The 14444-nt window shown below is 38.5% G+C and overlaps 1 protein-coding gene across 3 annotated transcripts in view; it reads right to left on the bottom strand.

Moving 5' to 3' along the window:
- SNX27 (sorting nexin 27) overlaps positions 1 to 14444 on the bottom strand; it is an 85239-nt gene that overhangs the window by 48985 nt on the left and 21810 nt on the right. For all 3 annotated transcript variants that reach the window (XM_069542320.1, XM_069542326.1, XM_069542310.1), the window contains exon 2: positions 8193 to 8424. In XM_069542320.1, coding sequence (XP_069398421.1) covers positions 8193 to 8424 — 232 coding nt within the window. The remainder of the gene's footprint in view (positions 1 to 8192; positions 8425 to 14444) is intronic.

Raw genomic sequence — 14444 nt, 5'->3', positions numbered from 1 at the left:
AACATTAGTCCCTCCAATGAACACCCAGGATTAATCTCCTTTAAACGGTTGGATCTCCTTGCAGTCCAAGGGACTCTCAAGAGTCTACTCCAACACCACAGTTCAAAAGCATCAATTCTGCACTCAGCTTTATTTATAGTCCAACTCTCACATCCATACATGACTACTGGAAAAACCACAGCCTTGAATAGACAGAACTTTGTTGGCAAAGTAATGTCTCTGCTTTTTAATATGCTCTCTAGTCAGTCATAACTTTCCTTCCAAGGAATAAGCGTCTTTTAATTTCATGGCTGCAATCTGCAGTGATTTTGGAGCCCAGAAAAATATAGTCAGCCACTATTTCCACAGTTTCCCCATCTATTTGCCATGAAGTGATGGACCCAGATGCCATGATCTCAGTTTTCTGAATGCTGAGCTTTAAGGCAACTCTTTCACTTTCATCAAAAGGCTCTTTAGTTCTTCACTTTCTGCCATAAGGGTGGTGTCATCTGCATATCTGAGGTTATTGATATTTCTCCCGGCAATCTTGATTCCAGCCTGTGCTTCCTCCAGCCCAGTGTTTCTCATGATGTACTCTGCATATCACGGTAATCCAAGTCTATGCCCCGACCAGTAACGCTGAAGAAGCTGAAGTTGAATGGTTCTATGAAGACCTACAAGACCTGCTAGAACTAACACCCAAAAAAGATGTCTTTTTCATTATAGGGAACTGGAATGCAAAAGTAGGAAGTCAAGAAATACCTGGAGTAACAGGCAAATCTGGCCTTGGGGTACAGAATGAAGCAGGGCAAAGGCTAACAGAGTTCTGCCAAGAGAACGCACTGATCATAGCCAACACCCTCTTCCAATAACACAGGATAAGACTCTACACATGGACATCACCAGATGGTCAACACTGAAATCAGACTGATTATACCCTTTGCAGCCAAAGATGGAGAAGCTCTATACAGTCAACCAAAACAAGACCAGGAGCTGACTGTGGCTCAGATCATGAACTCCTTATTGCCAAATTCAGACTTAAATTGAAGAAAGTGGGGAAAACCACTAGGCCATTCAGGTATGACCTAAATCAAATTCCTTATGACTATACAGTGGAAGTGAGAAAAAGATTTAACAGACTAGATCTGATAGACAAAGAGCCTGATGAACTATGGACAGAGGTTCATGACATTGTACAGGAGACAGGGAGTAAGATCATCCCCAAGAAAAAGAAAAGCAAAACAGCAAAATGGCTGTCTGAGGAGGCCTTACAAACAGCTGTGAAAAGAAGAGAGGTGAACAGCAAAGGAGAAAAGGAAAGATATAAGCATCTGAATGCAGAGTTCCAAGGAATAGCAAGGAGAGATAAGAAAGCCTTTCTCGGGGATCAATGCAAAGAAATAGAGGAAACAATAGAATGGGAAAGACTAGCGATCTCTTCAAGAAAATAAGGGATACCAAGGGAACATTTCATGCAAAGATGGGCTCGATAAAGGACAGAAATGGTATGGACCTAACAGAAGCAGAAGATATTAAGAAGAGGTGGCAAGAATACACAGAAGAACAGTACAAAAGAGATCTTCACAACCCAGATAATCTGGAAGGTGTGATCACTCACACTCACCTAGAGCCAGACATCCTGGAATGTGAAGTCAGGTGGGCCTTAGGAAGCATCACTAAGAACAAAGCTAATGGAGGCGATGGAATTCTAGTTGAGCTATTTCAAATCCTGAAAGATGATGCTGTGAAAGTGCTGCACTCAATAAGCCAGCAAATTTGGAAAACTCAGCAGTGGCCACAGGACTGGAAAAGGTCAGTTTTCATCTCAATCCCAAAGAAAGGCAATGCCAAAGAACGCTCAAACTACCACACAATTGCACTCATCTCACGCGTAGTAAAGCAATGCTCAAAATTCTCCAAGCCAGGCTTCAACAATACGTGAACCGTGAACTTCCAGATGTTCAAGCTGGTTTTAGAAAAAGCAGAGGAACCAGAGATCAAATTGCCAACATCCGCTGGATCATCGAAAAAGCAAGCAAGAGAGTTCCAGAAAAACATCTATTTCTGCCTTATTGACTATGTCAAAGCCTTTGACTGTGTGGATCATAATAAACTGTGGAAAATTCTGAAAGAGATGGGAATGCCAGACCACCTGACCTGCCTCTTGAGAAACCTGTATACAGGTCAGGAAGCAACAGTTAGAAGTGGACATGGAACAACAGACTGGTTCCAAATAGGAAAAGGAGTACGTCAAGGCTGTGTATTGTCACTCTGCTTATTCATTTAGTTTACATTCAAGAAAAGACAAAATACAGTGACAGAAAGGTGATCAGTGGTTGATAAAAGCAGTGGGAGGGAGTGAAGATGACTGCAAAGGGGTGTGAGGCAACTTTCTGGGACAATGAAAATGTTCTATATTGACTGTGGTGATTATAAAACTATGTACATTAATTAAAACTCACGAAACTGGACATTTAACAGTGATGAATGTTAATGCAAATATATTATACTTAATGAAGTTTATTTTTTATAAAGAACAATTAGTAGTTTCATTCCTTTTCTAAGTCTACAGAGGTTCTCAAAGTCTTAGGCAATTCCCCAAAGGTGCCAGCATCCACTGTGATCCATTTTTAGAACCTGACCTTGATTTCTACTTCTTAAGTGCCTTACAATTGAAAATGCCTCTACAAAGGATCCCAAGAGACTACTACGAGCAACTATGTGCCCAAAAAATGGACAACCTAGAAGAAATGGACAAATTCTTAGACTAGTATAATCTCCCAAAACTGAACAGGGAAGAAATAAAAAATATGAACAGACCAATTACTAGTAATGAAATTAAATTAGGAATTTAAAAACTCCCAACAAACAAAAGTCCAAGACCAGATGGCTTAGACAGTGAATTCTACCAAACATTTAGAGAGGAGTTAACAGCTATCCTTCTGAAACCATTCTAAAAAATTGCAGGGGAAGGAACACATCTGAACTCACTCTATGAGGCCATCATCACCCTGATATCAAAACCAAAAGAAGAAACCACACACACACAAAATTACAGGCAGATATAAAAATCCTCAACACAATACTAGCAAACCGACTCCAACAATACATGGAAAGGATCAAAAGCCATGACCAAGTGGGATTCAGTCCAGGGATGCAAGGATTTTTCAATACTCACAAATCAATCAATGTGATACACCACATCAACAAACTGAATAATAAAAACCACAGAAAAAGCTTCTGATAAAATTCAACACCCGTTTGTGATAAAACTCTTCAGAAAGTGGGCACAGACAGAACATACTTCTATATAATAAAAGCCATGTATCACAAATCCACAGCTAACATCATACTCAACAGTGAAAGGCTGAAAGAAAGCATTTCCCATAAGATCAGGAATAAGACAAGGATACCTACTCTTGTCACTTTTATTCAACAGTTTTAGAAGCCCTAGCCAAAAGCAAATCAGAGACAAAAAAGAAATAAAAGGAATCCAAACTGGAGAAGAAGTATTCAGTTCACTCACTCAGTCATTTCTGACTCTTAGCGACCCCACAGACTGCAGCACGCCAGACTTCCCTGTCCATCACCAACTCCTGGAGCTTTTTCAAACTCATGTCCATCGAGTCAGTGATGCCATCTAACCATCTCATCCTCTGTCGCCCCCTTCTCCTCCTGCCTTCAATCTTTCCCAGCATCAGGGTCTTTTCCAATGAATCAGTTCTTCACATCAGGTGGCCAAAGGACTGGAGTTTCAGCTTCAGCATCAGTCCTTCCAATGAATATACAGGACTAACTTTCTTTATGATTGACTGGTTTGATTTCCTTGCAGTCCAAGGGAATCTCAAGAGTCTACTCCAACACCACAGTTCAAAAGTATCAATTCTTCAGCACTCAGCTTTCTTTATAGTCCAACTCTCACATCCATACACAACTACTGGAAAAACCATAGCTTTGACTAGACAGACCTTTGTTGGTAAAGTAATATCTCTGCTTTTTAATAGGCTGTCTAGGTTGGTCATAGCTTTTCTTCCAAGGAGCAAGCATCTTTTAATTTCATGGCTGCAATCACCATCTGCAGTGATTTTGGAGCCCCCAAAATTAAAGTCTGTCACTGTTTCCACTATTTCCCCATCTATTTGCCATAAAGTGATGGGACTGGATGCCATGATCTTAGTTTTCTGAATGGTGAGTTTTAAGCCAACTTTTTCACTCTCCTCTTTCATTTTTATCAAGAGGCTCTTTAGTTCTTCTTTGTTTTCTGCCATAAGGGTGGTGTCATCTGCGTATCTGAGGTTATTGATATTTCTCCCAGCAATCCTGACTCCAGCTTGTGCTTCATCCAGCTCAGCATTTCGCAAGATGTACTCTGCATGTAAGTTAAATAAGCAGGGTGACAATATACAGCTTTGATATACTCCTTTCCCGATTTGGAACCAGTCTATTGTTCTATGTCCAGTTCTAACTGTTGCTTCTTGACCTGCATACAGATTTCTCAGGCAGCAGGTAAGGAGGTCTGCTATCCCCATCTCTTGAAGAATTTTCCACAGTTTGTTGTGATCCACACAGTAAAAGGCTTTGGTGTAGTCAATAAAGCAGAAATAGATGTTTTTCTGGAACTCTATTGTTTTTTTGATGATCCAATGGATGTTGACAATTTGATCTCTGGTTCCTCTGCCTTCTCTAAATCCAGCTTGAACACCTGGAAGTCCATGGTTCACATACTGTTGAAGCCTGGCTTGGAGAATTTTGAGCCTTACTTTGCTAGCATATTAGGAAGTATTAGGTTGGTGCAAACATAACTGAGGTTTCGAACTGTGAATTTTAAAGCATTATAACTAGGCTCAAACATATCTTTATTAATCAAAACAAAAACCATTACAATCAACACATTTTTGCCAATAAGAAATGTTTGTTTATTCCTGTAATGTAAAAATCCATTCCTCCCAGTTCAACAAACTCTCGAAAAGCATTTTCTGCGTCCTGCTGGTTGCGGAAGCATTTTCTGCAAAACAGTTGTTGAGATGCTTGAAGGAGCAGCAGTCGGTTGTCGAGAGGTCAGGTGAACACGGTGGATGAGGCAAAACTCCCTAGCCCAACTCGCTCAACTTCTGAAGTGTTGGTTGTGCAATGGGCAGTCAGGCACTGTCATGGAGGAGAACTGGGCCCTATCTTTTGACCAACACCAGCTGTTGGCACTGCAGTTGTCGGTGCATCTCATTGATCTGTTGAGCAGACTTTACAGATGTAATGGTTTCACTGGGATTCAGAAAGTTGCAGTGGATCAGACAGGCAGCAGACCACCAAACAGTGACCATGATCCTTTTTTGGTGCAAGTCTGGCTTTGGGAAGCACTTTGGAGCCTCTTCGCAATCCAACTACAGAGCTGGTTGTCACCTACAGTCATAGAAAATCCATTTTTCATCTCAAGTCACAATTCGATTGAGAAATGGTTCACTGTTGCTGCGTAGAATAAGAGAAGCCGATACTTAAAAATGAGTGTTTTGATTTTCAGTCAGCCCATGAGGTACCCATTTATTGAACTTCTTCACCTTTTCAATTTGCTTCAAATGCTGGCTAACTATGTTGAGTTCTTCAGCAACTTCTCATGTAGCTGTAAGAGGATCAGCTCTGCTGTTACTTTCAGCTGGTCACTGTCGACTTCCAGTGGCCAGCCAATACGCTCCTCATCTTCAAGGCTCTCGTCCCCTGTGAAAACTTGTTGAAGCAACACTGCACTGAAAGTTTATTAGCAGTTTCTGGGCCAAATGTGTTGTTGATGTTACAAGTTGTCTCTGCTGCTTTATGACCCATTTTGAACTCAAATAAGAAAACCGCTTGAATTTGCTTTTTGTCTAACATCATTTCTATAGTCTGAAATAAATATAAAATACACAGCTAATAATAAGTCATCAGAAAAAAAACACACAGCAAGAAATGCACATTAACATGATGGACAACATGACCACATTTCTTTAAGAATGTATTCCAATCTCAAGCAGTAAAGTTCAACAATGCATAACTGCAATTACTGTTTCATCAACTTAATAGAACTGTCACAGTTTGCAGATGACATGATGCTATACACAGAAAACCCTAAAGATGCTACCAAACAACTACTAGAGCTCATCAATGAATTAGGTAAAGTTTCTGGATACAAAATTAACACACAGAAATCTGTTGCATTTCTATACACTAACAATGAAATAATAAATGCTGGAGAGGGTGTAGAGAAAAAGAAACCTTCCTACACCATTGGTGGGAATGTAAATTGGTGCAGCCACTATGGAAAACAGTATGGAGGTTTCTTAAAAAATGAAAAATAGAGTTATTATAGGACTCAGCAATCTCACACCTGGGCATATATCTGGAGAAAACTCTAATTTGAAGAGATACATGCATATCAATGTTCACAGCAGCACTATTCACAACGGCCAAGACACAGAAGCAACCTAAATATCCACTGATGAATGGATAAAAAAGACATAGAACATTTACAGAATGGAATATTATTCAGCCATGAAAAGAGTGAAATAATGCTAGTGGTAAAAACCCTGCCTGTCAATGCAGGAGACAGAAGAGAAGGAGGTTCAATCCTGGGGTCAGGAAGATCCCCTGGAGGAGGGCAGGGCAACCCACTCCAGTGTCCTTGCCTGGGAAATCCCATGGACAGAGGAGCCTGGCAGGCTACAGTCCATAGAATCACAAAGAGTCAGACACGACTGAACCAATTTAGCACGCAACACGCATGGATGGACCGACAGATTATCATACTAAACGAAGTAAGTCAGACAGAAAAAGACAAATATATGATACCACTTATATGTGGAAATTTGAAAAAATGATAGAAATGAATTTATTTACAAACAGAAACAGGCTCACAGACACAGAAAACTTAATGGTTACCAAAGGGGATAGTGCGATGGCACAGGGTGGGGGTGGGACAGAGATAAACCAGCAGTTTGGGATTAACATATATACACTAATGTATATACAATAAACAAGGACCTACTATATAGCACAGGGAACCAGATTCAGTTATCTTTTAATAACCTATAATGGAAAAGAATCTGACAAAGAATAGATAGAGGGTTGGTCAAAAAGTTCATTTGAGTTTTTCCATAAAATGTCACAGAAAAACCAGAATGAACTTTTGGCCAACCTGATATATATGTATATGTATCATTGAATCACACCTGAAATTAACACAACATTGTAAATTAACTATACTTCAATTTTTAAAATGGTTAAAGACAAAAGGTATAGCACCTCTATAAAACAAAACTCTAAATTTTGTGTGTATGGCTCTGAGAATACATACACCAGACTGACATAAAATCTACATAAAATTCTAGTAGCTCATTCCTATACAAAGGACAAATCTGTTTCAGAGACTGCAACTTTAAAGAGCTTTAAATACATGTAGTCTGTTTGCCAATACCTAACAGAACATACTGTATTTTTCACAAAGATTAGTGAATTTCTCATTGTACCATTACTCCCAGACTAATCAAAGGTAAATAAAGAATACTGCAACCAAGGGAAAAATTAAGCAGATTGGGCGATCACTGCAATTAGGTTTTGAAGAACAAACAAAGGCATTTAAGGGGCTGGCACATATCATCCAAATTCAAGATGGGCTTTCCTGCGTATCTACAACAGCAGAAATTGGAAATGTATAAAGTAGCCCATGTGCATTGCATTCAGAATATAATGAGGACCTTGGTGAAAACCTGAATTAACCATTCACACAGATATCTCCAAAGAAAATGAAAAAGAACAAGACATGAAAGGGGTATAGGGCACTCGGAGGTTCTAACATGGACAAAGTGTATTATCCAAATGCTTTAGAAGATACCCCATTTTAAAATTAATCTTGCTCTATGGCTCTACAGAGTGAGACAGGAGGAGATATGATGACCAATGAGGGAACAAGCAAAACAAACGTACACATGATCACAATAGGCCCGAACAGAAACTTAAAACCGTCTAGAAATACTTAAGCAGAAATAGGACTCCTCTTCATTACCGCAGTTGACCCCTGCAATAAATCAGGGTCAGTGTCTTTTACTTATGTGTAAACCCACATTCCTGGTAGGCAAACTGACCTAGGTTGCAGTCATTTATCCCAGTGCGCTAATATATATCATAAATTATAAGATTGGGAGAAACAAAAGCTAAGTGTTTGAGGATCGAGTTGGGCTGACACTCACCACAAATTTCTCACCATTCTGCTCCACATGTTTGTATGTGGGGACCGATATGGGCACTGCTTGCTTTTCTGTGTAATCATAAAATGACTGTCCCAACGAGTCGTCACTGGGATCTAGGTTATCTGCCTCATGAGGAGGCACCGATAACACTGTCAAGATCAATTCCTTCTCGCCTGCTCGGATCAGGTCCACCACCTGCTTGTGTGTCGCCCCCTCAACATTCACGCCGTTCCTAAGGGGAAAAAGGGAGAAAGACAATCCCATAAACCAGAAGGGTCCAAACACCTTATAGCTCCACCCTCCTGCCCCCACTCCAGTGTCACGAAGTGTGAACCAGAAAAGAAAAAGGATCAGTTTGGTTCCACAAAAGCTGTTTATGTTTTTACAAATCATAATGTGAAAAAGCGTGTGTGAACTTAAGGCAGGGGGAAAAAATGGTAACAGGTGAGAAGACCTACTCTTCCTCTATACTAGAACTCCACCCACAGCCTTAGGAAAACACAAGGGAAGGAAGGTGAGGCTGAAGAGGAAACAAAGCTTTTAAAGCTGAAGAGTCTAATTTCCTCATCCTAACTAAGCATGTATACAACACAATAAAGTGACTTTTAACAATCCTGCCATCTGAACTGTTCTGTGTCTTTTTTAAACCTCCTGGAACTGGTAATTTCATTAAAAGAAAAATTTTACAAAACGCGCTTCCTTAATTTGTAAAGACTCAAAAAGTGTGACTGACTTAAGATAGTTATCTGGCATTGGTATCTGATTTCTCCCCATATATTCAAGTCAGTCAACTTCATTTTCCCTTATATCAAGTTTCATTACCTTGGGAATTAAATGATCATATCTTCATACACACTAGTTTCTTCTATCACTCAGTTTTAAGAAAAGTAAGGAGATAACATCTCTAAAATTTTATTATCTAACCCAACATCCTTTGTTCTCTCCCAATCACTTCAATTAGTCTCTTTTAGGAGTCTATCTACTTTTCCTGTTCTGTGCTGTCTCACTTAAAGCCTTGTGTAATCAGTTCAAACTAAAAAATGTACAGTTAAGGTTACATAGTAAATCAACCTACGCATTCTCCTTCCTGTTCCACTGTGTATATAAAGGCTAAAACTAGGAAAAGTACAAGGTTTGGAATAACAATAATTTTGTCAAGAAAGATGCTGAGTCTCACAAAACTCACTCAGCAAATTGAGCTACCTTCCCAGAATGCTGACCCAGCCTGCTATCTCAGCAAAAACCACCAGGCAGCTAGCTGACCTGGAGGTTCCCTCCATGGCTATCCCAAGAGGGTGAGGAAATACACACCTGGCCTTTAGTCAATTTGACAAAAGCTTATTTACCCTTTAAACTTTTTCAGTCCTCTTCCAAACCATTAGGGTTTTTCCTTCTTGAAAATGATGCTATCCATTTATCTAAACAGAACAGGCAGGAGTTCATCCAGCCAAGCCTCCTTCCTTATTTCAGGTCTAACAATCTAGCCAGTAAATTCAGCACTCTTGACATTTCACAACCTAAAACCTAACTTACACACATACACAAACACACATTAAGTATAGCAATTTTACAACTGGCTAGCTATAGGAGAAAATCAGCCCTCTCCACTGATGGAAATTTCCGCTTTTAAAGTTCAGACCAGTGACCAGAAGCACCGGTCAGTTCTTTGACCATAAAGCAGGATGATAAAATAGAAAACGGGCTTTGGAGCAAGATCTACATGGGCTTAAATCCTGGCCCTGCCAGAATTGATATTAATCAAGTCATTTAATCTTTCTTACCATTGTTTTCCACATCTATAAAATGGAGACAGTAAGTCCCTAACAGATCACTATGAAGATTAATGTAACATAACATTACATGTAATGTAACATGTAACTTGCTAAGATCAGTGCCTGAACACTCACATTAGAAGGTGTATTAAGGAAGAAGTACTATGTAGCTATGTGTTATGAAGAGATTTTGGTTAAAGAAGAAATGGACAACTAAAGTTGGGGACTGGTAAAGGATTTCATCTAACTCTTTGATCTAATTAGCAGTTCTGGGAAAATGTTTTGATGGTAGAAAAAACAAAATTGAAAAAGTAAAAGTTAAAAAATCAACATGAAAATTTGATCTATCCCTAGGAATCAGCTTAACTTACAAATATCCTTAAGTTAAAAAAAAAAAAAAAGTGAAAAACTAGCACTTCAGAGACTGAAGAAAACACCTTATATACTAAAAATGTGATTTTTATGTGAATATAATCAGCTTTATGAGATGAGCTCTTGTGAAAAAAGTTAAGGAGCAATGCTCCACTCTTATTTTTCAGCTCCCTAATTCTTCCCCTTTAAATGATTCCTAATCTGGGATACTCTGTTGATAGGCTTGTGGCGGCAGCGGAGGAAAATTAGTGAACCGCTACAGAAATTGTATGTAAAATTGTATTTGTCTACATATATGCTTTTTTTTTTTTTTTTAGGGAAGAGGGCTAACAGCTTTCATCTGCTTCAAAAAGGAGTATGTAATCTCAGAAAGGTTAAGAACTACTGCTTTCAACACACACCTCCACTCATTCAGTTTTCAAGTTAGAATACACTGCTCCTACGGGTCCCTCACAGAAATAAATCCTGAAAATCGGCAGAGAGACTTAGGCGAGGCTTACTCTAAGAGCAGCCATCAAGCAAAGAAATTTGCTTGGGTTTCACTTCTTTAACAGTAAGACCACACTTCAAATTGGCTATCATCGCAAATCCCTCTTAAAAAAAAAACTAACAGACAGAAACAGGAAAGAATTACCAGTGTCATAGTCTAAACACACTTGGTAATGCTTATCTGGTTCTTTACAGAAGGAATACTATACATTCAACAAGTTAATACAAGCTGGTAACTTCTTCAGAGAATGAAATGGGTCAGTAAAAACCCCAGGATGTCGGATTTCAAAAAGAGTCCTCCATCCTCAAGAATTAAGAGGCCTTCATACTCTAAAAATATTTATGATACCCCCTTTCTACAAGAATGCTGCTATACCAGGCTCATATTAGGTGTGGCCCAGTCTGATCAATTCTGAAGACATAAATGAATGTAAAATATAAATTCTGCAATAAAGGGAACTTACAGCACTACTGACTTCCGGTTCAAAGTGTGGGTTTTGGACTTAAGAGAGACTTCGGTTTAAATACCAATTGTGCCATTTAACAGATGAGACATTAGGTAAATAATTCAATCTCAATCTTATTTAACCTCAATTTCTTAACCCAAATGGGACTAATAATACCCTCAGCTAACAGAGTTGCTGTAAGACCTCAAATGAGATAAAGCTCTAGTCATTCAACAAATGGTAGTTACTCATGTGATATTAATTATATCAGCTGGGCAAGGCAGGTTGGTAGTATTTAAGGGTCCTGATGATACAAACCCTTTCTATGAACAATTTCCCTTGCTTTTCTTTTGTCTATGTAACATAATCTAGTTGCCATTCATTTGAAAATAAATGATTGAACTCTCAGCCAGTGATAATAGGAATCACAAGATAAATCAACTTCAAAAGCAAACTGCCACATCAGAGAACCATTAAATCCTACACCACACAAAAGTAACTAACCATCCAGTAGGTTCTACCCATCAATGCTTCTTCCACAAAGAAAGGCTTAAACACATCATCAAAATTTTTCAACAGATACATGATTAAACAAATACATCAAAATGTTAATTAAAGAATCCAGATGGTAGGTAAAACAGGTATTCATGTGCAGTCCTTCAAGTTTTCTGTATGTTTGAAAATTTTCATAATACATTGTGGAGGGAAAAAAGGCTTCTTTCCAAGCCTCCAAAAAATCCACAACTAAGGCCAATTTTTTTCCCCCTTAGGCAATTAGATGATATCCAATTAATTTGTGCCTTCAGCATTTTAAAGATATACTTTGATAATTTTAATAAAATGCCCCTAAATTTTTACATAAGACCAAAATTTGGCCCCATCAAGAGGCCTTTAACTAGCTAGTAAGAGTGACTTCAAGCCTTCTCTGGTGGCTCAGATAGTAAAGAATCTGCCTGCAGTGCAGGAGACCTGGGTTCAATCCCTGTGTCTTCAAGATCCACCAGAGAAGGAAATGGCAACCCACTGCAGTATTCTTGCCTGCAGAATTCCATGGACAGAAGAGCCTGGTGGACTACAGTTCATGGGGTCACAGAGAGTCACACATGAATGAGCAACTAATACTTTCACTTCTCAAAGTTAGCCAGCTGGGGAACCTACAAAACTAATATAAATACTCCCAAAAAAGCAAGAAAAAAGTGCTCTAAATAGTCAGGATTTATATACAGTTTATGAAGGAACCTATATATATATCATGAAAGTAGGTATGGATGGAAATATAACAGAGTCAATCACTACATGTGGCACAGGAAGGAGCCCTTCCATGTGGCAAGCACAATATTACTCTGACCCCCTGTGACATGCAGGAAAGCAATTAAAGTGTAGTTAGTCTGCAGCCTGTAAAAAACAGACAATAAACTCCTATAGCTGCAAGCAGTAGGGCACACTTCAATTCCACAGGTTAAAACATAACGGCTACATGTTCACAGAACAGTTAAATTAAAAAAGAAGTTTTGCCAAGGATACGGAAGAATCAGAATTCTCCTACGTTGCTGATGGGAGCATAAAGCCAAAACAATCTGGCAGTTTCTTTAATACTTATTTTTATTTATTTTGCTGCTCCTGGTCTTAGGTGTAATACTTTGGATTTTTATTTCCAGCATGCAAACTTAGTTGTGCCATGTGGAATCCAGTTCCTACACCAGGGATTGAACCCAGGCCCCCTGCACTGGGAGCTTGGAGTCTTAGCCACTGGACCACCAGGGAAGTCTCTGGCAGTTTCTCATCATGTTAAACATACATTTACTATATGACCTAGTAATTCCACTCATAGGTATCTACCCAAAAGAAATGAAAACATGTCCATACAAACAGTTAGAGTCAAATGCTCACTGAAGCTTTATTCATCACAGTCCAAAACTGAAAACAACCGAATGTCTATCAAGAGGTAAACAGAGTGGGAGGTGGGAGCGGGGTTCATGTTTGGGAACTCATGTACACCCATGGCGGATTCATGTCAATGTATGGCAAAACCAATACAGAATTGTAAAGTAAAATAAAGTAAAAATAAAAATTAAAAAAAATAAAAGAGAAAGTCTGTGGTATATCCATGAACTGGAGTATTATTCAGCAATGAGAAGGACCAAACTACTGATGTCCACAACATGGATGAAACCCAAAAACACACTGAGCAAAGAAGACAGAACAGAATCTGTTTGATTTGATTCCATTTATTTGAAGTTCCAAAATAGACAAAACTATCCTAAAGTGATAATAATCAGATGGTAGGGAACAACACACACAAGGAAGCTTTCTAAAGTCACAGATGTGTTCTGTATCTTGACTGGTATGGTAAATCTATACTTTTTCTCAAATTTAAAATTGTCAAAATGTGTGCATGTAAACTAAGTGTGTATATAAGTTAAACCTCAATAAAGCTGATTTTAAAATTATACAATATCTTCATTTGTAAATGTGAAATAGTAGTCATCAGAGTGAAAGAGCCCCTATTCTACTTTTAGTTTACTCCGAATTTTTTTTTTTTGCTGTTATTGAATAATGTTATGAGTAGATGAATCCATACACATATCTGCAATACAAAATTGTTTAATGGATAAAACACATCCTTTTTCCTTCACCTCCCGTATCTTTGTGGAAAATAAACTAAGCCTTCAATACTTTCATGTCTTACAAGCCTAGTTCACAGAAATAATAAAGACAAAATTACACCAGAACTAGTTTTAGCCCTACTACTGATTTGGCATTGTCTTAACCTCCTATAAACAACAGAACACGCATGTTATTTTGAGCACAGTGTAGCTAAGAACCTCAGCAATGGATGATTATAAAGTTAAGCCAGAGAACAACAGCATCTCTCTCAAGTTTATTAAAACCATAATGCAAGAAACAAACTTCAAACTCACTCAACACTTGATTAATACTATATTATAAATATAATCGATCTTTTTAGGAGTCCTAGAATCCCCTTGTTAGATTTTTAAGCATTCAAAACTATAAAGCATCTTCTTCTCACAGAGTATTTGAAAAAGAATTTGTTCAGCCAAACAGCTAACGTTAGAAAAGCTTTTAATGACACTGAAGTACATCAAGGAAATGAACTTACGACTTTTGAAAAATATTCAGGAAAACTATATGCAAACATGGAAAAGTCTGTC

The sequence above is a fragment of the Ovis canadensis genome, chromosome 1 (assembly GCF_042477335.2).
Source record: "Ovis canadensis isolate MfBH-ARS-UI-01 breed Bighorn chromosome 1, ARS-UI_OviCan_v2, whole genome shotgun sequence".
In the NCBI taxonomy this organism is placed as follows: Eukaryota; Metazoa; Chordata; class Mammalia; order Artiodactyla; family Bovidae; genus Ovis; species Ovis canadensis.
This window is presented reverse-complemented; position numbering and strand designations above follow the sequence as displayed.